Genomic DNA, 26,563 nt, shown 5'->3' with positions numbered 1-26,563 from the left:
GTCCTGCCAAACTCAGCCTTCTGATCTCAGTAAGTCCAGGATTTCTGTGTTTGATTGTACATTCACATGCTTCTAGGACTAACTTCAGGTTCAATGACTGAACACCAGTGGTTCCAACTGGAACCAATGGCACAAGTCAGCTCAATACATCTGGTTCCCCAGATAAGAGGTGGCAGAAGGCTGAAGCTGGTGCTTCAGGATGCAAGTTGTGGAGGATGTGCTCACAAACTTGCACGTATCTAATTTATTCACAATTATTTTTTGTAGGGAAGCCTTAACTGGAATGAAACGTTCACACACTGTACAATGTCAAAGTTTATCCATTTTTTATTCAGTATTCCAGACTAAAGTCCTAATCTTTGATGCAGAAATTATTATGGATAATAATTTTCCATCATGACACCGCACGCTTGAAATAATAATCCACTCAGCTGGTTGCTTTCAAATGTGATCCCAGTCCTTGGACCATGTGCTCCTGATATCACGTCCAGTCCAGCCACCATCATCTTTAAAAGCATTGGGACAATCAGTATTCACTACTGAAGCTGTTTGATGCCTCAGGTCTACCTCACACTAGATGATCAGAGTTATGGGCCATCTTTTAGTTCAAATCGTACAAATGAGTCTTTCTCGCCATCCATACTCCCAAAAGGCACAAAGCCGGCCTCCATTGCCAATTCAGCAGCTCGGCTGGCAAACTTGGTTATTGTTTCATTCCGCAGATCTAACATAAACCTACAAAACATAACGGCAGCCTTTATTTCAAACCGTGATCGTTCTCCAATCCACTCTGAGCCAGCCAAAATGATATGTCTTTCATTCATGCGTCTAGTAAAAATTGTTCAAAATCAATGACAATTGTAAATAAATAGTTCATTTTTCTTGTATTTATAAAACAGCGTTAAGTGTTATGCTGTTTCTGGTGGCTGGTAACAGTATTTTTTTTGCTTAAACTATTTATTTCAGGTTTCATTTAGTGGACATCAAATACCAGGAGCTCCTTATGAGCATCTTAGTTTGCTTCACTAAACAACATGAGTTCATTGCTCCATTCCTTTAACCTCTCAAACAAAGATCCTTCAGTTCCACTCTTTTGTGTGACCATTGCTGTTTTCAATAAAATGGGGCTGAAATGAAAATAGGATCAGCATTCAGCACAGATGTATTTCATTCCATACCAACTGGTTCCAACATGCACGTTCAGTACTCATGACATTTGTAACAGGGTAATTTGTGTTGAACGAGCTGTAAAAACACAGCAACGCTCAGTGCTGGAAGACTGCTTGATTCTGCTGTTCAAATTCCCAAAGGAGCCTAGTCTGTTAAACCTTTATTCTGTCAATCCATCCCCACCATCTCTGGATTTAAGTAAATGTGTGTGTTGCCCTAGGCTGACATTCTCCACAACTCAAAATGCAAATAGATACACTGCTTGTCTGCAGAGCCTTAAAAAGTGATCTGGTTCTCCTTGTATCAAACAAATACTGACTAAAGGATTCATTCAGCTGCAAGCTTGGCAAGGAAGTGCACAAGACCTTAAGATCACATTTGTGATCAGCATAAGATCCATTCAAGTAAAGTATTAAAGTCACAAAAAACTTACTTTGTTAATTCCACAATTAGAGTTGCTTGAGGTGCAGCAATCTGCTTCAACTCTGGTTTTAACTGGTGAACCATACTGTGAAAAAAAAATGCAACAATCCAGTGAATCCAACACAAGAACAGTTCATAAAATGTGAAATGGACCAAGCAGAAAGGCAACAGAGAGCAAGAACCAATGAGAGGGCCATGAGAAAGTGAGAGAGAGTAGAAGCCAATGAGAGAAGTAAAAGGTACAAAAGAACATATGCAAAAGATGCAAAATAATGCTGATGGAAATAAAGGTGTTGGCAATGAATGTGTGCAGCAAAATTAAACACTCAAAGAAGGTCATTTGTTCACCTGCAGGAGAAGTAGATCACATTAAACAGGTTTCTATAATTGCTTTTTTTATGAAGCTCTGTCACACAGTTTAATGGTAGGAAATGAATTTTTACATCAGGCAATGGGAGGTAATCTGAAGGAAGAAAAAAAATATTATTGAATTTATTTACAATTTTTCAAGCCAATACAGGAAACCAGAGACCCATGATTAAAAAATCATAATGAACAAACATTCCTGCGTGTCATGTTTGTGAATATGGATATATGATTTTATGTTTAAGGAGGTGATGGATCACAGAATCATTAAATCAGAAATTGGCCAGAGCAACAACACTTTTTTTGGTATATTTCCTGATGTTTTGCACTGACCCAGAGATATATGATGGTCAAGATAAGGAATGGTGTCTTCCTCTAACCTGATTGTACCTGTTCAGTATGTAACTTGTGTAAATCCAAACACACAATAAATTATTGCTGGGAAGTGTTACATCACCGTCCCCAGTCATCTGTGAACTGTACCACATTCAGCTGTACATGGGCTTCCATTGGGTCCTGTATTGTCCACCTCATGGCATTGTCTCACTGTTTGTTCCTCTAACACAATCTCTGGCTGTTCACTTTTGTGAGTTGGTTTGTTCTTTATATGAGAAGTCTCTTTCAGCATCTCAGCTTCATCTTCATCTTCTTCTGTAATCTCACTCAAGCCGGCCTCTTCCATTGGTGGCAGCAGTACATATCTCTCCTTAGTAACCAGCTCATGGAGCAGGGCTGTTACATTATACTGAGAGACATCTTGTGCTGTCTGCAGGAAAGAAACATGACCAACTTTTTATGTTTCCGTTAAATAAACATGTATGTAAATTCACATTTGGACTATTATCTGGATCCTATATAGATGAAATTCATTACATTTTCAACCACAGTATGGTTGGCCCAGGGCTACGGCCCAACCCTGCACTGAACATAGTACTGATCAGCAATCTCCTTTAGGGAATACAATCACCCCTGCTGGACGAAGAGGTGAGAATCCCATTGTCCTTAATACAAATCCTGAATCAATGGTTATTAACAGTTCAAGACCATAATAGTCCTACGGTCCTTCACTCTTTAAATGAGTACTAAGCCCTTCATAATAATGGACTAGAAAAGCATTGACTTGTTACATAGAGTCACAGAGCTGTACAGCACAGAAACAGGCCCTTGGGCCCACCACATCCATGTCGACCACAAAGTCTATCTACACTAAATCCAACTGGCCTGTAGTAGACCTGTATCCCTCTGCTCCTTTCCTGTCCAAGTCCAATTCCTTTTAAATGTTGTAATTGTATCTGCCTCTACCACTTCCTCTGGCAGCTCAGTCCGGATAACCACCACCCTTTGTGTGGAAAACCTGTCCCGCAGATTTCCTTTAAATTTTTCCCCTCTCACCTTAAACCTGTGATCCCTAACTCTAGACTCCCCTGTCCTGGGAAGAAGACTCTGACCATCTATCCTATTCGTGCTCCTCTTATGAGGTCACCCCTCAACTTCCCACACTCCAGTGAGAACAAACCTAGCCTATCCAATTTCTCCTTGTAACTAAAGCCTTCTGTTCCAGGCAATATCCTGGTAATTCTATTCTGTACTCTTTCCAAAGCTCCCACATCCTTCCTGTAGTGTGGCAGCCAGAAGTGTACACAATACTCCAAGTGTGGCTTAAGCAATGTTTTGTACAACTGCAACATAATGTTCCAACTCTTGTACTCAATGCCTCGACCTATGAAGGCAAGTATGCCGAATGCCTCCTTCACTACCCCATCCACTTGTGAAGACATTTTCAGGAAACTGTGAATTTGTACCCCAAGGTCTCTCTGTACAGCTCCTAAGATCCCTGCCATTTACTGTATATGTCTTGTCAATATTTGATGTCCCAAACTGCATTACGTCACATTTGTCTGGATTAAACTATATCTGCCATGACTCTGCCCAACTTTCCAGGTGATCTGTGTACCTGCTATATCCTTAGACAATCGTTCTCACTAGCTGCGACTTCACCAATTTTTATGTCACAACAAACCTACTAATCAGACCACCTACATTCTCATCTGAGTCATTTATACATATGACAAACAACAAAGGTCCCAGCACCGACCCCTGCGATACACCACTGGCTACAGACATCCAGTCAGGAAAACAATCCTCCATCACTACCCTCTACCTGCTATCACCAAGTCAAATTTGGATTCAGTTTTACCATCACCTTGGATCCCATGGGCTTTAATCTTCTGGACCAACTACTGTGCAGGACATTGTCAAAAGCCTTGCTAAAGTCCATGTGTATAACATCGACTGCCCTGCCTTCATCAACTTTCTTAGTTACCTCCTAAAAACACGAGATCAGATTTGTGAGACAGGATTTGTCCTGCATAAACCTATGCAGGTTCCTCCTGACCAGTTGCTACCTTTCCAAGTAAACATAAATCCTGTCCCGGAGAATTCTTTCCAGTAACTTCCCTACTATAGATGTGAGGCTCAGCAGCCTGTAGTTTACTGTCTTGTCCCTACTGCCTTCTTTGAATAAGGGAACATTTGCTTCCCTCTGGTCTTCTGCGACAACACCGAGGCAAAAATCTCCATCAGAGCCCTGGCAATCTCCTCCCTTGCTTCCCATAGCATCCTAGAATAGATCCTGCTAGGCTCTAGAGATTTTTCACCATAACATGTGCCAATATTTGTAACACTTCCTCTTTGACAGAAACATGTTCCAGAATATCAGTGTACTCGTCCCTTAACTCTCCACCCTCTGCATCCTTCTCCCTAGTCAATACTGATGAGAAGTACTTATTTAGGACTCCACTCATATCTTCTGGCTCCACACATAGATTTTCCCTTTGGTCCCTGACGGGGCTACTCTTTCCCTCTTGCTTTCAATTATAAAAGGTTTTGGGATTCTCCTTAATCCTGCTTTCCAAGGCCATTTCATGTCCCCTTTTTGCCCTCCTAACTTCTTTCTTAAGTTCTCCCAGATATCTCTTATGAAATTTATAGGACTCATTTGATACCAATTATCTATGCCTGACATACCATAAGCTTCCTTCTTTACCTTAACATGGATGCCATTAGCTTTCTTCAGAAGAGATTCTTCTTCACTAGTGATTCCATAGGCGATGTATGGACTAGTGACAATATCTCCCCAGTAACCACGGGCAGGAATCTTCTCTCCTTTCTGCAGGGAGACCATGTAAATTTTTAAAGAATCTGTGAAAGTAATTAATCTTTACTAACTTTTCTCACACAAAAATAACAATTCTTTTGCTTATATCTGGGAACCTGCCCAGCAACGGCATTGCACTTCTTTTGCTGTGTTTAGATATTGTAAATTGTAGAGCAGGCACCAAATTGGTGAAATTGGCAAAACATAACAAGTGTACAACAGATTAAGTGTTTTCTTCTTCAAAAGATGTGCTGAACCTGAATTCACAACCTGTGTGGGTTCCAATGGGAGTGGTGTCACTGCAACCAGCTTCCCCTTTGCTGCACTGCACTTACAAATGACTGCCAGCCCTTAAAGGTACAATCCTCATGTCAGTCACACTGGCATCACACAGGCAGCCATGGAGAAGAGGGAGGCTGCAGAGAAGAGTGCCTTCACAATTGTGCATTCTGCTCCCCTTCCCCAAGGATCAGCTACCCTTTCAGCTACTTTTTGAACTCGGATTTTGATTCTCCTTCTGTATGACTTTCACTGCTTCCTTTTCCTCTGTTCAGAACTTCAAGGAAGTTCCACAGCAAGACCAGCAAAAAGCAGGTTCATTTTCTTTCTTCATGATGGGACCCTTTTCTTGATTCCATTCATCTCCTAATGCTTTTGTGTGGTCTCTTCTTTCAAGGGGATGCACATGAAGGAAACAAGAATATATCAATGGGTAAACATCAGTATTCCTGATAGGCCATAAGTAGTACTGGGTAACTCCTTCAGGTGGACTTACTTGAATTGTTCTCTTTTTTGGTAAAAAAAACAATGGTAAAGATTGAAGAACGCTGCTCCACATTCTCACTGCCAGTGAAAAGGTCCCTCATTTAAAATGTAATAAAACATTCCTTCATCTTCTCCATAAATGTGTAACTTTTTCAATACTATGCAAAATATACAAAACAGATACTTGATATAAAATTGAACGTACATAATTCATAAGCAGCCCTGAAGCCAGGGATTTGTTGGGAACATCATACAACCCCTCACGAATCTCAAATGCCAAGCCTTTATCTCTCCATTGATAATACTGCCGGTTGTTGATTACACAAGCCTACAAGAGATAAAAGTATTAAGGTATCAGAATGTGAACAGCACAATGATGCTTAAGACTTAGCCCAATAACATTAGAAAACTTTTATTGAGTTTAGTGGATCATCTCATTATGAAAAAAAATGCTATTTTAAAGAGATAGAAATATATTGGTATTCCTTTTCACAATTATTGCTCAGCTTCTGACATTGCATCACCGAAAACTACATGATTATAGTTCCTCATGGAAAATCCAGCAAGGAACTTATTAAAGAGAATTTAAAAATGTTTAGGTCAACAAACATTTTCTATTATTCATTAGAATATTTCCCATGTCCAAATGTACAATGGAGATGTACCTGTGTAAGTTGTTGATCCGATAGTGCACCCTCCCAGTAGTGATGAGTTATTGACTTGTTTTCATGTCTCCAAAATCCTCAGTCCGAATTGCAGAAATTGTGCTAAGCAATTTTACCTGTCTGCCTTTCAAAATGCCCTAAATTGTCAATGCCACTACTATGACTATCCAAATTCTACCAGTGTTGGGTTTAGGATTTTGGGCGATATTTCAAACAACACAATTCCAACAGTGCTTTGGTTATGCCGTGCTGTTTCACTCAAAAGACTTCTAATATCTGAAGAATGCATCAAGCGCTTTGGCAGTCTTGCATTCAAAATCTGTTGAATCTGTGCATTCTTGTTATGAACACATTGAAAAACTCATAGAAAGGGATCATTTGCTGAGGTCATACACCTCAGAGGGAGAATCCTATGTCTTCTCATCACCAAACATCTAGAGTTAACTCAAACAAATGGAGCCCAATGAGCTCTAATACTTACTCCTCTATCGTGCAATTTCATATGCAAGTCCCAGTCATAGGCTCCCTGCTTCGAATCATATCGATTGCCCAGGTATTGCCTGTTTCGTAGGTCCCATAACTTATTGATCTGAAACATCCTTGGATCCGGATTCCTCCAGAATTTAAAAATAGCTTCTAACTGGTCTCTCTCTTTAAACTATAAGGAAGGTGCAAAGAAGATTTTAAAACTGAAAATCAAACTCTCAAACATTCACATCTTTTGGTGACAAGTGGTTAAACAACTTTTGTATTACAGTATTAAGCTTCAAGTATCTTATCCTAAGCTTCATACAGCCAGTTGCAGCTAGTAACCAAGGTATGATTGTCACTGGAAACCATGGTAATGTGCACCCAGTGACTCCCTGGGTGACTTGCAGCTCAATCCCTGTTATGCACAATCCTTAGGTTTATAAGCAATCAATTAAAAGGACATAAATTTGATGTCAAAGAGAAGTTATTAATACACACCATTCCAATGAGAACAAAACAATATATTTAATCATGGGGTTTCTATTGGGATCTACTGCAGGAAAGATAGTCACAGGCAATGCCGATCAGACCAGCAGCCTATCACAGCTTGCAGGAAGCTCATAGCCACCCAGAGGAGGGTGGAGTAAATGAGTCAATAGTTGCATCCACCATAGACATTTGTGGAACAGAGAGAGAGGTGGTATGAAAAGGAGAGGAAGTAAGTTCACCAACAATAAAGGAAACCTCTGTAGGTCTGGGAGAAACAGAGAATGAGGGATAGAAAAAAGAAACAATGATGACCTGGAGGCCCCTCTTTGCCTTACTGACGAATGTCAATTATGCATAATGTTTGTTTCTGGTCTTGTCTCCAGATAATCCACATTAGGGACAGGAAGACAAACAGTAAGTTTATCAAAACAGACAAGTAATTACATAAATGAACCATATCCAAATTGATCAAACATTATCTGGGATTGTGTATGTTTCATTAAGCTCCACATACATACACAATTAACTTATCATATTTAAATAACAATGATATGAAATGAAGACTTTTTAAAAACAGGACTGGAAATGTTAGGCTTTGATTAGACATCAATGAATGACAACTGGAGGAAAATAAGTTCCTGCTACTGTGTTAAGGAAATTGCTTTCCTTCCAAGTGTTTGTTCCCTTTGAGAAGACATTGCATCAAAACAAGGCACTACCAGATGCTAAAACCAGAAAATGCTGGAAACGCTCAGCAGGTCGGGCAGCATCTGCAGAAAGAGAAACGGAGTTAACGTTTCATGTTTCATGTCCAGCGTTTTCTGTTTTTATTTCAGATTTCCATCATCTGCAGTTTTTGTTTCATTATCAACTACGGGAAGCTACACTCATCTCCTACCTTTAGGCTACACATGTCAACCATTGGCAGTTTCTTATGAAGGTAATCAAGGTCTGTGATGTAGTGGATAAAGTTGTTAGCATTCTCCTGCAGATAGGTTGCAGTTTGACTCCTTATCAGACTATTACCAAACAATTCAAGCAAGAGTTCAGACTTTTCTGCCAAAGAGAAAGAGAGTTAAGGTGATCACTGATTCAGATTCGGACTCAGGAAAAGCTCACAAAGTAAACAGTGTACATGGTAATAATAAATACAGCAACGAGCGCAAAACAATGGAATGGTGCAAAGTATAGTAGTGCAATCTGAAACAGAAATGCTGGTGACCATCACGGAAGAGGTAGAATGAAGGGAATTGGAATTGGAAAAGGTTTATTATTGTCACATGTACCGAGGTACAGTGAAAAACTTACCCTGCATACCGTTCATACAGATCAATTTATTACACAGTGCATCGAGGCAGTACAGGGTAAAACAATAACAGAATGTAGAATAAAGTGTTATAGTTACAGAGAAAGTACGGTGCAGGTAGACAATGAGGTGCAAGGTCATAATGAGGTAGATTGTGAGGTCAAGAATCGATCTTATTGTACTAGGAAACCATTCAACAGTCTTATAACAGCAGGATAGAAGCTGTCCTTGAGCCTGGTGGGACATACTTTCTGTCTTTTGTATCTTCTGCCCGACGGGAGAGGGGAGAAGAGAGAAATGTCCAGGGTGGGTGGGGTCTTTGATTATGCTGGCTGCTTTACCGAGGCAGCGAGGAGGGGAGGCTGGTCTCCGTGATGTGCTGAGGCGTGTCCACAACTCTGCAGTTTCTTGTAGTCACGGGCAGAGCAGTTGCCATACCAAGTCGTGATGCATACAGACAGGATGCTTTCTGTGGTGCATCGATAAAAGTTGGTGAGGGTCGACAGCAACATGGTAAGTTTCTTTAGCCTCCTGAGGAAGTAAAGGTGCTGGTGAGCTTTCTTGGCCATGGCATATACGTGGTTGGACCAGGACAGGTTATTGGTGATGTTAACTCCTAGGAACTTGAAGCTCTCAACCCTCTTGACCTCAGCACCGTTGATGTAAACAGGAGCATGTACACCGTCCTCCCTCCTGAAGGGTTTGAGAATGTGACAGCACCACCGGAAAGGGGATGTGAAAGAGGTGATTAGTTCAGAAGTCTGACAAAACAAAGGCAAGCACCACACTGGTGAACTAGCAGCGTGCAGTGCAGACATGTTACTGGAAGGTAGTACATATACCTTGTAAACCCATTGACCTCAGGGGCTCCACAGCAATGGTGAGAAAAAGAAGGTGTCGGCCTATCAGCTCCAAATTATTCTCCACAACGTAGAACTGGCAAAAGGAAGTAGTGAAATGTCATTCCACACCAAGTATGATTGTAAAACACAGGTAGCACATTACAATTCTTTGTTGAACAGCATCTAAAAATGCACCATCAAAATGATTTTAAAAAAAATCATTAATTGGATATGTACAAAAAGTGCTGGAGAAACTCAGCAGTTCAGGCAGCATCTATGGAGAGAAATAAACAGTCGACGTTTCGGGTCGAGACCCTTCATCAAGTCCTCTCTCCATAGATGCTGCCTGACCTGCTGAGTCCCTCCAGCACTTTTTGTGTGTGTTGCTCCAGATTCTAGTATCTGCAGAATCTCTTGTGTCTCCATTAATTGGATATGTGTTTTCTTTTACAATCAGCCTGTCTTAAAACTGGTTGCTTCAGCCAGAAGGGATGCTCCAGGCTGCAGTACTCACCAATGCAACTGTGACTGATTATCAAGAAGCAAGGTATGAACATAGAAGAACTTGAGTAGATCACTTGGTCCTTCGATGCTAGTCTGCTATTCAACAAGATAATGGCTGATCTTCCACCTCAACACAATTTCCTTGCACCATCCCCACATCACCTGTTTCCCTTAATATCCAGAAATCTATTGATCTCTGTTCTGAATGAGTTCAATAGTCAGCCTCCACCACCGTCAGGGGCAGAGAATTCCTCCAAAGACTCACTGCCTTCTGCACTAAGAAACTTCTCCTCACTTCAAGCCTAAATTCCCTGCTCCTTTATTCTGAGATCTTAATCCCTGGTTCTAGTGACATATGTACAAGGACATCTAGGTTTCTTTGAACATCAACATTACCCAGTCTCTCACCATTTAAAAACAAATCTTGCTTTTCTGTTTTGTGCACCAAAGTGGATCTCATCAAATTTTTTACATTATGTTGCACCTGCCAAGATCTTGCCCACTCATTCAGCTCGTCTATATCCAAATGAAGCCTCTTTATATTCTCTCCCCTACTCACAATCCCTCGTGGTTTTGTTTCATCAGCAAACTTGGAAATATACCATTTGGTTGCCTCAGTCAAATCATTGCCAAAGACCGTGAAAAGCTGGGGCCCAGAAACCAAGTTGGCAGCTAAATGTATTCATTCACTTCAAAGTCACAGCAGTTGACGTCAATTCTTGGGACTGGGGAGGGGGAGAAACATGAACAGCACTGCTCACATCCCTAATTATTGATGCACTGAGGCCTCACTGGAAAATGGATGTGTTGACAATTTGTGAGGATACTACCATCTTGAATAGACTGATGTTGAACTGCTAAAGCAGTCAGCATCAGCAGACTAATACTCCAGCATGAATTGACGGCCTCAGGAAAGGAAGGAAATAAACTCAAAAGAGATTCTGCTGTGTCATGGTTCTCACATGAAGCTTTCTCCGTGGCCATCGGTGAGCCCGGCAGATAGTTGTTAAGAGATGCCGGCTGTCACCAGCACCAACCATGAGGATATGCAGCTCAGGGACATTCTCTTCATTTGAGTGCAGAGCCTTCATTGATGCAGATAAGCCTGAGAATAAAGAAAGCAAAGACTACATTAGATGCAGTTGGAAGAAATAGGTAGAACTGAATTTTAAGTAGGCATTATTCTTTTATATCAATTCTGATAAGAAACTCTCTATTTTATTCCCATTGCATCTGTAAAAGGGAGTACAGTGAAGTCAGACCATTGCTCCCATTCTAAAATGAACTGGTGCTTTAAAAAGTGTCTTCCTGACTAGTCACTTTACTAATATTAATCCAAACTACCATTACATTTTTTTCTGCATTGTTTCAAAAACTTTTATAGAGCTTTGGTCCCACATAACATACCTCAGCCAGGGGAACATCCTTCTTACTTCCAGACTGTTAAACCCTTTAAGAATTTTGCAAGTTTCAATCAGATCTCCTCTTATTCTTCTAACCTATAGAGAATACAACTCCAATCTACACAATCTTTCCTCATACCGCACACCTACTTTTCTTGGAACCAGTCTGGTGAACCTTTGTTGCACTCCCTCTATAGCAAGTACATCCTGTCTTAGGTAAGGAGATCAGATTCTGAACAATACTGCAGTTGTAATAAAGCTTCCTTATTCCTGTATTCAAATGTTGAACTTCAATGAATTGCATTCAAGCATGCCCAGTCCCCTTGAACGTCCACTCTACCCAGTCTCTGATCATTTAACAAATACCCTGCTTTTTTTATTGTATGTGCCAAAATGGATGACCTCACATTTTTCCACATTATATTCCATTTGCCGTATTCTCACCCACTCACTCTGCTTGTCCATATCCTTTAGGAGCCTCTCTCTGTCCTCCCAGTTAGTTTCACATTGTCTTACACAATACATTTCTAACTTTCTGACTCAAATGACAAAATCTCCAACTGAGTTTTCAATGGTTTCATGCTCAGAGATATTTCTAATTTATTTATTTTTCTTATGCTAGATTATCTTAAATTACAGTTTTACTTTTACTTCACAGCCTGGATTTTGGATAGCAATCTATTTTTAACTATAAATATTCTGAGCCTAGTCCTGTTCCTCAAACTCCATTGTCATTTGCTAAACCTTCTGAGCACCCTCTGGGGTAAACCCTGGTTTTAAAACACGCCTAACTGCATTTGTTCCCTCCCACACCTCCATCCATCCCCCACCACAAAATAACATGATTTTAAGATGTTGATTGGGTGGCAGTCCAGCTGCCTGAACCAAATGCAGCTGATTGTGATACTACCTCTATATACTCCGACGGAGAGAGTTTAAGGAGTTAAAGTTACTATGATTAATTTTATTTTTCAAATCGTTTTCAAATTTTTCAAATTGTTCTCACCTTCTTTTTGGAAATCCATTGCTGGGCTGAACCCCCACCAGGTCACTGCTCCGAATCCCTCCCCAGTCCCACAGGCAGTCATTTCTTGCCACGAGTCTGAGGGATAAACAAACAATGACATCGAATACACTGCAATGGTCCATCAAGCTAGAAAGAATTAGGTTTCTGGTCATTTGCAGCATTGTCTTCTAAGAATTATGACCATCATTTTGCTGTGGTGAGGACCTCTTCCTTCTGATGCTGACTTAACTTATCTACAACTTTAGTTTCCCTCCAAAGCCATAATCAGAGAGATGGTACTCTCACCTCCAACAGTCACAGGTAGCATTTACATCACCAGTTACAGTAAAAACTGTTGTCCAGATGTTTGACTCCAAAGGGTGTAAAAAGGATATATTCCTTAATGTTTACAGATGGCAAAACATTATTAGAAGAGGAATTCCACCATGCCATTCATGAATGCACCATAGTTTAATTTATATTTGCAGAACATGGGATAGAGATGCCACTTGGATCATGTTAGCTCTCAGTGTAAGCTGAGTGACATGGGAAGTAAAGGCACAGGATGACAACATACCGGCACCCACTTCGATGTTTCCCTCGGTGTGATGGGGTAATATACAATATACATCTGGCATTAATAGGGAGATCTGCTGTAACAGTGTTAAAGATGTGTGCGTCACCTGCCACGGCAAAACTAGGCAAGAGGGATGCCTGTACTTCCCTGGCTGATATGAGTGTAATTTGTATTGAATTGGCCCCAAATCCATGTGAGCACTCAATGAACAAACAATTACCTAAGTTTGTTGCTACATTATTTATTGATTTTTTTTACCAACAACACTGTGGCTTCTAAAATGTCACACTGTGGTATGTGGTTCTTGGATATGTTCACATAGAACATTACAGTACAGGCCCTTCGGCCCACAATATTGTGCTGACATTTTATCCTGCTCTAAGATCTAACTAACCCTTCCCTCCCACATAGCCCTCCATTTCTCTATCATCCATGTGTCTATCTAAGAGTCTCTTAAATGTCCCTAGTGTATCTGCCCCCACAACCTCTGCTGACAGTGTGTTCCACACACCCACCACTCTGTGTAAAAAACTTATCCTGACATCCCCCTTATATCTTCCTCCAATCACCTTAAAATTATGCCCCCTCATGTTAGCCATTGTCACCCTGGGAAAAAGTCTCTGACTGTCCACTTGATCTATGCCTCTTATCATCTTGTACAACTCTATCAAGTTACCGCTCATCCTCTTTCTCTGCAAAGAGAAAAGCCCTAGCTCACTCAACCTATCCTCATAAGACATGCTCTCCAATCCAGGCAACATCCTGGTAAATCTCCTCTGCACCCTCTCTAAAGCTTCCACATCCTTCCTATAATGAGGCGACCAGAACAGAACACAATACTCCAAGTGTGGTCTAACCAGAGTTCTATAGAGCTCCAACATTACCTCAAGGCTCTTGAACTCAATACCCCGACTAATGAAGGCCAACACTCCATACACCTTCTTAACAACCCTATTGACCTGTGCAGCAACCTTGAGAGATCTACTGACGTGGACTCCAAGATCCCTCTGTTCCTCCACACTGCTAAGAGTCCTGCCATTAACCTTGCATTCTGCCTTCAAATTCGATCTCCCGAAGTGCATCACTTCACACTTTTCCGGGTTGAACTCCATCTGCCACTTCTCAGCCCAGCTCTGCATCCTATCAATGTCCTGTTGCAATCCACAACAACCTTCTGCACCATCCACACCACCTACCTTTGTATCATCAGCAAACTTACTAACCCACCCTTCCACATCCTCATCCAAGTCACTTATAAAAATCACAAAGAGCAGGGGTCCCAGAACAGATCCTGCAGAACACCACTGGTCACCGACCTCCAGACAGAATACGCTCCATCTACCACTACCCTCTGTCTTCTATAAGTGAGCCAATTCTGAATCCACACAGCCAGGTTTCCCTGGATCCCTTATCCCCTGACTTTCTGAATGAGCCTTCCATGAGGAACCTTATCAAACGCCTTACTAAAATCCACGTACACCACATCCACTGCTCAACCTTCATCAATGTGCTTTGTCACATCCGCAAAGAATTCAATCAGGCTTATGAGGCACGACCTGTCCCTCACAAAGCCATGCTGACTGTCCCTAATCAGCCTATGCTTCTCCAAATGCCCATAAATCCTGTCTCTAAGAATCTTCTCCAGTAATTTGCCCATCATTGAAGTAAGACTCTCTGGTCTGTAATTCCCAGGGTTATCCCTACTCCTTTTTTGAACAAAGGAACAACATTTGTCACCCTCCAGTCATCTGGCGCTACTCCTGTCGCCAGTGAGGATGCAAAGATCATCACCAAAGGTGCAGCAATCTCTTCACTCGCTTCCCGTAATAACCTCGGATATATCCTGTCCGGCCCTGGTGACTTATCTATCCTAATGTTTTTCAAAAGTGCCAGCACATCCTCTCCCTCACGGCGACATGCCCTTGTGTACTCCATCCTGTCAAACATCAAGGTCTCTCTCTCTGGTGAAAACTCAAGCAAAGTATTCATTAAGGACCTCCCCTACCTCTTCCAACTCCAGGCACATGTTTCCTCTTTTATCCCTGATCAGTCCTACCCTCACTCTAGTCATCCTCCTATTCTTCACATATGTGTAGAACGCCTTGGGATTCTCCTTGATCCTACTCGCCAAGGACTTCTCATGCCCCCTTCGAGCTTTCCTAAGTCCATTCTAAACTCCCTCCTAGCTACATTGTAACTCTCCAGAGCCCTGTCTGATCCATGCTTTCTAAACTTCAGTTAAGTTTCTTTCTCCTTCTTAACAAGATATTCTACATCTCGTGTCAACCACGGTTCCTTCACTCTACCATCCTTACCCTGCCTCAATGGGACAAATCTATCCAGAACCCCGTGCAAGTACTCCCTAAACAACCTCCACATTTTCGCTGTGCACTTCCCCAAGACCATCTGTTCCCAATTTACACTCCCAAGTTCCTGCCTAATAGCATCACAATTCCCCCTCCCCCAGTTGAATACTTTCCCGTATTGTCTGCTCCTATCCCTCTCCAAGGCTACAGTAAAGGTCAAGGAGTTATGGTCACTATCTCCAGGAATATTGTAGGAATATTCTGGTCCTGATCCACACAGACTTTTCAGCTGGAAGCCTTTATCCGCAGATTTATCACCTTCAAACGTGATTATGCCATGACCCTAATGTCAGTTCATGACCCCAGTCCATGACCCTCAATCCCAGTCAATGACCCCCAATTCCAGTTCATGACTCCAAACCCCAGTCAAGACCGCAGTCCATGACCCTCAATCCCCAGTCAGTGACCCCAATCCCAGTCCATGACCCCCAATCCCCAGTCATGACCCCAGTCCATGACCCCAATCCCAGTCCATGACCCCCAATCCCCAGTCATGACCCCAGTCCATGACCCCAATCCCAGTCCATGACCCCCAATCCCCAGTCATGACCCCAGTCCATGACCCCAATTCCAGTCCATGACCCCAATCCTTGACCCTCAATCCGTCCATGACCCCCAATCCCAGTCTATGACCCCAATCCCCAGTCATGACCCCAATCCCAGTCCATGACCCTCAATCCCCAGTCAGTGACCTCAATCCCAGTCATGACCCCAGTCCATGACCCCAATCCCAGTCCATGACCCCCAGTCCCCAGTCATGACCCCAGTCCATGACCCCAATCCCAGTCCATGACCCCCAATCCCCAGTCATGACCCGTCCATGACCCCAATCCCAGTCCATGACCCCAATCCTTGACCCTCAATCCGTCCATGACCCCCAATCCCAGTCTATGACCCCAATCCCCAGTCATGACCCCAATCCCAGTCCATGACCCTCAATCCCCAGTCAGTGACCTCAATCCCAGTCATGACCCCAGTCCATGACCCCAATCCCAGTCCATGACCCCCAGTCCCCAGTCATGACCCCAGTCCATGACCCCAATCCCAGTCCATGACCCCCAATCCCCAGTCATGACCCGTCCATGACCCCAATCCCAGTCCATGACCCCAATCCTTGACCCTCAATCCGTCCATGACCCCAATCCCAGTCCAAGACCCCAGTCCCAGGTCATGACCCCCACACCAACCATTCACTCCCACCTTTCCCTGCCAGACGTCTACTGGACGCAATTCTCACGGACCGGGCCCGGTAACCGCCGCGCTTTTTGTGATCAACCTTCAGCCGGTAAACTCGCCGAGACCCAATTTTGTAAACTCACCGCAGGCCGAAAGTGAACCGCGGAATCTCCGCCCATTGACAGACAGCCCTCTGCACCAATCAAACCTCGTCCTGGCCGGAAGAACCCCCGCAATCGCTGCCGCATAGCCAATCGTGAAGGGGCGAAGGTGGGACTACCGGTTTGGCGGAGGACGCGGTCTCCATGGCAACGAGGGGCCAACGGTCCGCGGCGGCGCGCGGGGAGATTTGAAGCGGGCGCGCGCTTTGCGCGGTCCGCCGGGCACGGCGCCGCCACCAGGAGCTGCCACGAACTGCAGCCGAGCCCCGAGCTGCCACCGGTCACGTGACACTTCTCCTCCCCGCCCACGGGCAGCCCTGAGTCTGAAGACTGTGGGTTCGAGTCCCACCATTGGCAACAAAAGCCTGCTGCACCGAGGGAGTGCTGCACTGTCAGAGGCTCTGACTTTTTGAATAAGTTAAATATTTCATGGCACTACTTTGAACAGAATCAGAAACAAGTTTATTATCACTGACATATGTCATGAAATTTGTTTTGTGGCAGCAGGGCAGTGCAAGACATAAAGACATAAAAATTACTATAAGTTACAAAAATAGATAAACAGTGCAAAAGAGGAACAATGAGGTAGTGTCTATGGGTTCATGGATCATTCAGAAATCTGACGGCAGAGGGGAAGAAGCTGTTCCTGAATCGTTGAGTGTGGGTTTTCAGGCTCCTGTACCTCCTCCCTGGTGGTAGTAACGAGAAGAGGGCATGTCCCAGGTGGTGAGGGTCCTCAGTGATGGATGCCGCCTTCTTGATGTCTTTGATGGTGGGGAGGGTTGTGCCCATGATGGAGCTGGCTGAGTCTACAACCCTCTGCAGCCTCTTGCGATCCTGCGCATTGGAGCCTTCGTACCAGGCGGTAATGCAACCAGTCAGAATGCTCTCCACCGTACACCTGCAGAAATTTGCAAGAGTCTTTGGTGTCGTAGCAAATCTCCTCAAACTCCTAACAAAGCAGAGCCGCTAGCGTACCTTCTTTGTGATTGCAGAAAACAGGGAAGATTCACACAATTCCTGGCCAATATTTACTCTTCCAGCAATGCTACTAAAATGAATTAGCACCTTGCTGTTTTGTGATCTTGCTGTGCACACATCAACTGCTATGTTTCCTAATTTAGAACATGAATGAACTTTAAAAGTACCTCGGTAAGGCGCATCGAATGTGAAAGGTATTAGAGAAAAGCACCTTTTCAAGTGTATTAACATAAATTATTCCTTTACTGGGCAAGTACCAACACCAGATTAGGAACAGATGTAACCATCTGGCAAGACGTGATTGGCGGGGATGATGTAGGGTAGGCTATCTCCAACAGGATCCTCCTGACGAAACGCATTGCACTTTCTCTGTAACTGTAATACTATATTCTGCATTTTGTTCTTGTGTTCCCTTGTACTACTTCGATGCACTGATGTACGGAATAATCTGTATGGATGGCATGCAAAACTAAGTTTTTCACTGTATCTCCGTACATGTGACAATAATGAACCAATCCCAATTCTAATTCCCAGCACACAAGAACCTGCACCTGGTGCACCGTTGAATTTGCCAGCAGTTGGACCTTGAATAAGACATTCACTGACCTGCTGCACAGCCACTGACTAATGCACGAATGTAATGCCAACTGATTGCTGGGTGCCTGCAGCCATTGCACCACCTTTAGGGAACAGAAACGGTTCACAACCCAGTAGTAGAGCCACTGCCTCACAGCTCCAGAGGACGGGGTTCAATTCTGACGCCTGGTGCTATCTGTGTGGAATTTGCACGTTCTCCCTGTGACCGTGTGGGTTTTCCCCGGGTGCTCTGGTTTCCTCCCACATGCATGAGATGTGCAGATTGGTGGGTTAATTGGCCGCTGTAAATTGCCCCTAGTGTGCAGATGAGGGGTGGGATCTGGGGGTAGCTAAAGAGAATATGGGGAGAATAAACAAACTGGAATTAGTGTAAATGTCTGGCATGGACTCAGTGGGCTGTTTCTGTGCTGTATCTCTCTAAACAGAACAGTATGCAACCGGACTAGCAATCCAGAAGCCTGGGCTAATTAACTGAACAAGTGAGTTCAAGTTCCGTCCTTGGTGGCTGGGAAATTTTAATTCGATGAATTACATAATCTGGAGTACAAAACCAAGACTGGTAACAGTGGAACTACTGGATTGCTGTAAAAGTCCATTTGGTTGAGGTGCTGTTGAAGGTCCAGGCACTGTTGCAAGAATCAATTCTGGATACAGCAAGATTCTGCACATGCCGGTGTAGTTAATGAGCACTTATGCTGTGTTAATGGGGTACATATGAGTGTATTGGATCCCCACTACAATTCACAGAATTGTGCCCTGACTATAGGAATACCTACTCGACAATTATTTGGGCAGTGACATCCTCTGCATGTTTTATGGAGTCTTCCTGTGCAGAATTTGCCTGCAGCATTTGTCTACCAACAAAACCAACCACATATCCAAAAGAAAATTGAATAATAGCTTCTTTAGGATTTCTTGATACTGTGAAAAGGTATTATTGCAAGTTCTTTTCACACTAAGCTACAAGATTTCTTTTTTTTGAGTATAGTAGTTTCTCTGCAATTCACAGTGGTGAAATTGCTTTAAATCTATCATTGCCTCACTCAGAGAGCAATCAGTTGGCACTTTGTCCCTGAGCCATACCTCTACTTAGTAATAAATCCCTCAGACCACAGATTAGAAATAGTGGGCTGAGAAAATAGTGGAGTGAAGAATGGTTGTTCAGTCCATAACCATGCCCAAACTGCTCCATTACGGTCAGCATTCAATGCACTTCATCTCCCAAGAAAAGATTTTTTTTGCTTTGGAGCCTCCGAGGAGAGGTTGAAGCATTGAAGGGAAGTGGCCATGACATCACCAGTCTCGAGGTCCCAGTTACAGACAGTTGGCTGTGTTGGGCAGGTTATGTTGCTCACGTGCCCAGCACCAGGCTCCTGAAACAGACACTCTATTCCGAGCGCTGTCATGAGAAGAAGTTGCCAGGTAGATGGGAGAAAAGATTCAACAATGTGCTCAAAGCCTTCTTGAAGAAATGCCACAGGCCCTCAAACTCCTGGGAATCTCTGTCCCATAGAACACAGAACTGTACAGCACAGGAACAGACCCTTCGGCCCAAGGTGTCTGTGCCGAACACGATGCCAAATTAAACTAGTCCCTTCTGCCTGCACCTGATCCACATTCCTCCATTCCCTGCATATTCATGTGCCTATCTAAAAGCCTCTTAAACACCACTCCCACCATCGGTAGTATCTACAGGAGGCGCTGCCTCAAGAAGGCAACAACCATCATCAAAGATCCCCACCATCCGGGCTGTGCCATCTTCTTGCAGCTCCCATCGGGCAGGAGTTACAGAAGCTTGAAGTCCCCACACCATCAGGTTCAGGAACAGTGACTTCCCTTCAACCATTCGGTTCTTGAACCAACCGGTACAACCCTAATCACTGCCTCAGTGCTGCAACACTGGGACCACTTTGGTCACTTTGCACTAAAATTAACTTTGACTTTTTTGTTCTAATTGTGTTCTTTCTTGTAAAAATTATGTACAATTTATGAGTAATTTATGTTTTTCTTGTGAGTGCTGCTTATCTGATGCTCTGTGCCTGTGATGCTGCTGCAGGTAAGTTTTTCATTGCACCTGTGCACACATGGACTTGTGCATCTGACAGTAAACTCAACTTGACTTTAACATTTGTAATGATCAACATTCTCCTGAAGAGGGTGGGCTTGGACAATACTCGATGTATTTGCAAAGTGGTTCACCCCAGTCGGAACAGATGAGGGAGAGAGAGAAGCATTGAGTCACTGAAGTTTAGATTTGTGACTTTCCCACCCCAACATCCACCTTAAACTCTGCAACTCACATCCAATACATTTGTCCAAATGTCCATCATGCTTTGTGCAAGGTTCCTTCTGTCCTTTGTTCTGCTTTGAAGTGATATTTTGAGCCTATCACTTCCAAATTTTTCATATTTTGTACACTTTAATGAGGACCCCCATTGGTTACTCATTATCCTGCAACAGCAGGGAAGCACGTTTAAACTACATCAATTTCTACAGTGAAGTTGCAACTTTTTTGGGCCAGAGTCACAGATACAAGATGGGATCAGGCCCTTCGTCCCATTAAGTCTGTACTGACCACGACTCACCCCTTACACCAATCCAACACTGTTCCCATTTTCATCCTCCCCCATTTCCATCAACTCCCACAGCTTCTACCCCTCACCTACACACCAGGAGCAACTTACAGCACCCAGTTACCCCACCACACTGCATGTGGGAGGAAACTGGAGCACCCGGGGGAAACCCACATGGTCACATGGAGAACGTGCAAACTCCACACAGACAGCACCCAAGGTCGGGATTGAACCCGGGTTTCTTGCACTGTGAGGCAGTGGCTCTACTAGCAGTGACCCTGTCCTGCCCTTAATTACACCATAAGTACGATGATGTTGAGTGATACTTACTTCATGTTGACCAAAGTCCCCCAGTTGCAACCAGATCTTCAAATAATTCCGTCTATTCTGTGCATCAGGCCACTTGACGTTGGGCCATTGGCATCTGCTATTGAGGCTGATTGACATGTAGACCATGAAACCCCTGTTACTAACGAATGATAAACACACCTGTATGACTGCCCTCCCTCTGTGTATTAGTCCACTAACAGGGCAGGCACAGGGCTACCAGTATTTGCTATGTTATACCTAAACATAGTGAATATATTTGCTCTGCTGATAACTAAATGACGGCAAAAGTTGTCCAAAGATCACTGATGAAAAATTGTGCAGTGGGCTCCACGAGGAACGGATATTGTCTCCCCTGTGCCCCACAACATTAACTCAGCTCCTCTCTCCACAGATGTTATCTGAATTCCTGTACATTTCCAACACTTTCTGCTTTAATTCTAACCACTGACATTGTTGAAGGAAATACACAGATCCAACTGTTCAAACAAGTTCAAGAGAATTTGGAAGTAGTTGGCAGTGGAGTCTGAGGTGGGCCTAGGACAACTCCTTTCCATAAATTGCCCCTCATGGAGGATGGGTCCAGGTCTGGTCTGAGAGGCTGCAGAAGAGTTTTACTATGATGGGTTTCAGTGATGTGCTTGTTCCCCTTGAAGCAACGGAGGTGGAGAGGAGATGTGATGGACATGTCCTAGATCAGAATGGGTTTAGATAGTGTAAAGGGGAACTGACCCCATTAGCAGAGGGATCAAGGACCAGAGGGCACATTTCCAAATTGATGGGTAAAGACACAGGAGGGAGGTAAGGAGAAATGTTTCTCTACACAAACAGTGGTTGTGTTGTGGAACTCTGAAGTAAAAACAGAAAATGCTGAAATACTCAGCAGGTCTGAGAAATGGAGAACTGAAATGTCGCTCCCTACTTGCTGGAGGGAGCGACTTCTTTTGCCAGTTTCTGTTTTTATCTGCAGTCTTCTGCTTTCTGATGGTCTGGAAAGTGCTGTTGGCAAGTGAGTCAGTCAGAACCTTCAGACGGGAATTGGAAAGGCCCTTCACAGGAATGGGATGATTGGAATTGGAGCAATGACCTCCTATGGCTCCATAAGAGGCCAATGGCAGCAGGTTTTATCACAGATTCCAAGAGTCATAGAGTCATACAGCACAGAAACAGGCCCTTTGGCCCAACTGGTCCATGCCCACCAAGATTCCCCATATAAGCTAGTCCCATTTGCCTTTGTTTGACACATATTCCTCTAAATGTTTCCTAGTGTCAAAGTGTCTTTTAAATGTTGTTAACGTACCCACCCCTACCACTTCCTCTGGCAGCTCGTTCCATATACTGACCTCCTTCTGTGTGGAAAAGTTACGGGTTTCTATTAAATCTCTCCCCTCTCACCTTAAACCTATGCCCTCTGGTTCTTGGTTCCCCAACCCTGGGAAAAAGACAGTGTGCATTCACACTATCGATACCCCTCATGATTTATTGACCTCTATAAAGGTCACCTCTCAGTCTCCTACGCTCCAAGGAATAAAGTCCTAGCCTGTCCAACCTCTCCCTATAACTCAGGCCCTCGAGTCCTGGAAACATCCTCGTAAATCTTCTCTGTGCTCTTTCCACTTTAGTGGAATATTTCCTATAACAGGGTGGCCAAAACTGTGCACAATACTCCAAGTGTGGTCTCACCAATGACTTGCACAACTGCAACATCCCAACTCCTACTTTCAGTGCCCTGACTGATGAAGGCCAGCGTGCTAAAAACTTTCTTCACCCTGTCTGCCTGTGACGTCACTTTCAGGGACTATGTGCCTGTACCATTAGATAAGATTGTGAGATAAATAGACAAAGGGAGAAAATGGCAATTGCAAGGGGAAAGGACAGGGGACTAATTGGATGTCTCTGTTGGATGAATGGCCTTGATCTGTGCTGTAAGATTCAATGAATTTTTGTTCTGAGAACGACGACTTCTTTTGCCATGGCATTCACAGGCTTCAGGGAAACCTCTGTGTAATCCCAATTTACTGAGCACTGTATAGGCTCCAGAGCAGTTCTGTGTAATCATTGATCTGCCCTGAACATATGCCTGACTCTAAACTCTTGCACTCGTCTGAGGGAGCACGAACAACTGGCGTTGCATTCAACTTCTGCTCTATGTTAGTCAGTAGATTTCCATCTTGTCATTCAGAGTAGGTAGTAACTGCTCTTGTGAACCAGCACACTGGTATGCATCTTGCTGGTAGCTGCACCCTGACTGGCTGTGGTGGTGAAAGGGTGGTTGGGTTGGTATGCACTGGTATGGGGCTCTCGGCTGCATCTTGCTCTTAGGCCATGTTACCGTACTACGTTAATTCAGGTTCATAACAGTAAAGCAACTGATGTGAATGTGGTATTATGTATGTGTCGAGATCTTTTTGAGCTGGATTGTGGTGGCTGTAGCTGGAAAATGCAAAGGGAACCATCAGTGTTTTTCTGCTCCTGGGTATGTGAGTCCAAGACTTCCTTGGGCTTGTGACCCTGGGATAACCTGACTGACAGACGTGGTGCATCCATCACTCAACATGCCGGGACTATGCGTAACACTGGAGACACTGTCTCTGCATCTCTACTCAGGTCAGACAGCGTCTGTGGAAAGAGAAAGAGTTAACGTTTCAGATTCAAAAGGGTCTCAGACCTGAATTGTTGACTGTTTCTCTTTCCACGGATGCTGCCTGACCTGCTGAGTGTTTCTAGCTTTCTCAGTTTTTATTTCAGATTTCCAGCATCTGCAGTCTTTTTTGATTTTCCTCCTTGCGCCAGTTCTGGTGTAGGGCCAGAAACTCCATTCATTTCACTGGGGATTCCCAGCCTGGAGATCAGGAAGAAAAAGGGATGTTCAATTCGTTCTCTTCTCCTTGTTTTAATGTAAATGATTTTAATTATTTTCTAGCATTTCCAGCTTTCAATCAATTTTATTTTTAAACTATTTTTAATTACTTACATCAATTTTAATGACTTTAGATTGTTCAGAGACATGTAAAAACTTACAAGGTTTGGACAGAAGCTGAAGCTTTGCCCCCTGTAAAAGGACGGGACCTCAGTGGTAGCTGCTGGCTGCACCCTGCCTGGCTGTGGTGGTGAAGGGGCGGTTGGGTTGGTGGGCAGCTTCAACGGTTCTCTACATCCTCCCCAGACGTGTGCAGAGTTTGGCTGGTGGGCCCATGACTTGGACGAGCAGCTTACAGTAACCAGCACCAGTCACAGCCCATGAGGAACAATAACTTAAGGTTTATTCAACAGATCAAACTTCTGTTCACAAAATAGAATTCTGTCTGCTCACCCCAATCTCTGATCGTTTTAGGGCTCGTTGTACAGTCGGTTCTCTTATTCCTCCGTCAACTCTTTTGTACCTTTCACGTTACCCGCACTTTTGTCTTCCCTTTCCAGTTACATTTCCTCTCCACCCATCTCATCCCTCTTTCCAACTTCCTCCTTACAAAACAGGCACAACGCTACACAGTCATAGAATGAAAGTAGAATAACAATACAACCAGGTCTCGAATAAAAACAGTTTCCTTGAATATAATCACTGAGCCCAGGCCACCTGAAAAGTAGAGAAACACCTGGGCTTATTCAAGGTTATTCTGAACACACTGTGACATCCTGAAACAGGTACATGTGTAGGCTCATCAACAACTTGTTTGTGATATATTTTACAAATAGCCACAGAAAACAAACGGCTGTTCAAAGCTTATTCAACTACTGCAAAACCTAATGGCCCGAGTGTGGTATCATGACGTCTTGATTCCCAGGGCGATATCCACCTCTTCCTCGGGCTGAAGAGTATGCCACTGTGCGATGGGTCGCCTGGGGTTGGCCAGCATGTCCGACCAATGTCGAAGCTCGGCGCCCGTGGCATTGCAGCCCACAAAACACTTGCCAATCGCTTCGTTCTTTCCCAGTTTGTCGTAATCCAGAACGGTGATGACCACTTGGACTTTCTGCAAGACACAAATTCTTACTTCTCATCCAGCAAAGGCAAGGCACAGTTTGGTAAATTCAATTCCAGAAACTCCCAGTGTTGTCCATCCATCAACTTCCAGTCATATATTGGGCCCTTTACTAGATAAGTCCTTAGAACCAGGACTAGGACATCTCATTTGTCCATGCAAGGAGAAGAACCTGCTCCAAATCCTGGACTCTGCACCATTTGCATCATTGGGACCTCTGTCCCAGTTCATCCCCATCAACACAAGATGCTGTACCCAGGGACGTACACTGAGAGAGGCGCAATTACCACTGAAAGACCATCAGTTCAATTAAAGAAGTCCTGTGATCCGCCAAGAATTGGCTGCCCTTCTCGCAGAACAAACTATCCCTCATTGAGCATTGGTGATGGGCGTGTTCTTAGGACCAGGATTATGTGTGGAACACACTCGGGCGAGGTGGGACCAAAGCAAAGGACCAATGGGGGAAGGCTACAAATGCAACTTCCACTCAACGCAAAGCACTAGAGGGATTGGCTGAGGTGGTGTGTCCATAACAAAGTTGTGATTGCCCTTTGTATTACTGTGTTGTACAAAGGTATTGGATGAAGCTATGTAAAATGTTTGGATGAGATGTGCAGGTACTGTATATTCCATGGAAATATTTTCTCTGAAGTGAAGCGTTTTTGTGTAGTGAGAGAAGTGCCTGGGTCAGTGATGGGGTCAGTGATGGCACAATTGGATGTGGAGAGTGGCCAAAGCTCCCTGAAAGTGGCCACACAAGTAGATGGGGTGGGAAAGAAGGCGTACGGCGTGCTTACCTTCATCGGTTACAACAAGAAAGTCAGAGGCAATTCAGCACCTCAGCTCGTGCTGGTTCCCAGGGAACAACCCTATTGGTCCCCCTCCCCTCTCCTTATTTCCTGAGCCAACATAGCAGGACGGTAGCGTAGCGGTTAGTGTAACGCTATTACAGCACCAGCGATCAGGATTCAATTCCCGTCGCTGTCTGTAAGGAGTTTGTACGTTCTCCCCGTGGGTTTCCTCCAGGTGCTCCAGTTTCCCCAAGGACGTACAGGTAGGTTAACATGGGTTTAAATGGGCGGCGTGGAGTTGGGCCAGAAGGGCCTGTTACCATGCTGTAGAAATAAAGTTTTATAAAGTTTTACTCTCTCTCACACAGCCACATCAACTCCTCTTTGATCCTTTCTGCCATTAACCTGCCTAATGGGTAATTTACAGCAGCCAATTAACCCAGCAGCGCATCTCCGGGACGTGG

The 26,563-nt window shown here is 43.9% G+C and overlaps 2 protein-coding genes across 2 annotated transcripts in view; both read right to left on the bottom strand.

Moving 5' to 3' along the window:
- Positions 1-357: 357 nt before the first annotated feature.
- LOC127585612 (dynein axonemal assembly factor 3-like) lies at positions 358-16,814 on the bottom strand. Its single transcript, XM_052043214.1, has 12 exons — positions 16,711-16,814; positions 12,568-12,663; positions 11,121-11,263; positions 9,655-9,748; positions 8,405-8,562; positions 7,028-7,204; positions 6,087-6,209; positions 5,006-5,128; positions 2,443-2,725; positions 1,942-2,056; positions 1,604-1,678; positions 358-735 (listed from the first exon to the last, which is right to left on the bottom strand). The coding sequence occupies exons 2-12, from the start codon at positions 12,647-12,649 to the stop codon at positions 588-590; spliced, it is 1,521 nt and encodes a 506-aa protein (XP_051899174.1). The 5' UTR covers positions 12,650-12,663; positions 16,711-16,814; the 3' UTR covers positions 358-587.
- Positions 16,815-21,616: 4,802 nt separating this feature from the next.
- LOC127585402 (synaptotagmin-1-like) overlaps positions 21,617-26,563 on the bottom strand; it is a 40,155-nt gene continuing 35,208 nt past the window's right edge. The window contains exon 8 of the mRNA XM_052042826.1: positions 21,617-25,299. Within this exon, the coding sequence (XP_051898786.1) occupies positions 25,090-25,299 (210 nt within the window). The 3' untranslated portion in view covers positions 21,617-25,089. The remainder of the gene's footprint in view (positions 25,300-26,563) is intronic.

This window comes from Pristis pectinata, chromosome 33 (genome assembly GCF_009764475.1).
Source record: "Pristis pectinata isolate sPriPec2 chromosome 33, sPriPec2.1.pri, whole genome shotgun sequence".
Classification (NCBI taxonomy): domain Eukaryota; kingdom Metazoa; phylum Chordata; class Chondrichthyes; order Rhinopristiformes; family Pristidae; genus Pristis; species Pristis pectinata.
Note: the sequence above shows the minus strand (reverse complement) of the source record. Positions and strands in the feature narration are given on the sequence as shown.

Coding starts and splice junctions, on each gene's coding strand:
- LOC127585612 (XM_052043214.1), bottom strand. CDS start 12,649: ATGACTGCCTGTGGGACTGGGGAGGGATTCGGAGCAGTGACCTGGTGG. Junction 8,563..9,654: donor GAGGTCAATGGGTTTACAAG/GTATATGTACTA, acceptor TCTCTTTGGCAG/AAAAGTCTGAACTCTTGCTT. Junction 6,210..7,027: donor TGAAATTGCACGATAGAGGA/GTAAGTATTAGA, acceptor TATCTCTTGTAG/GCTTGTGTAATCAACAACCG.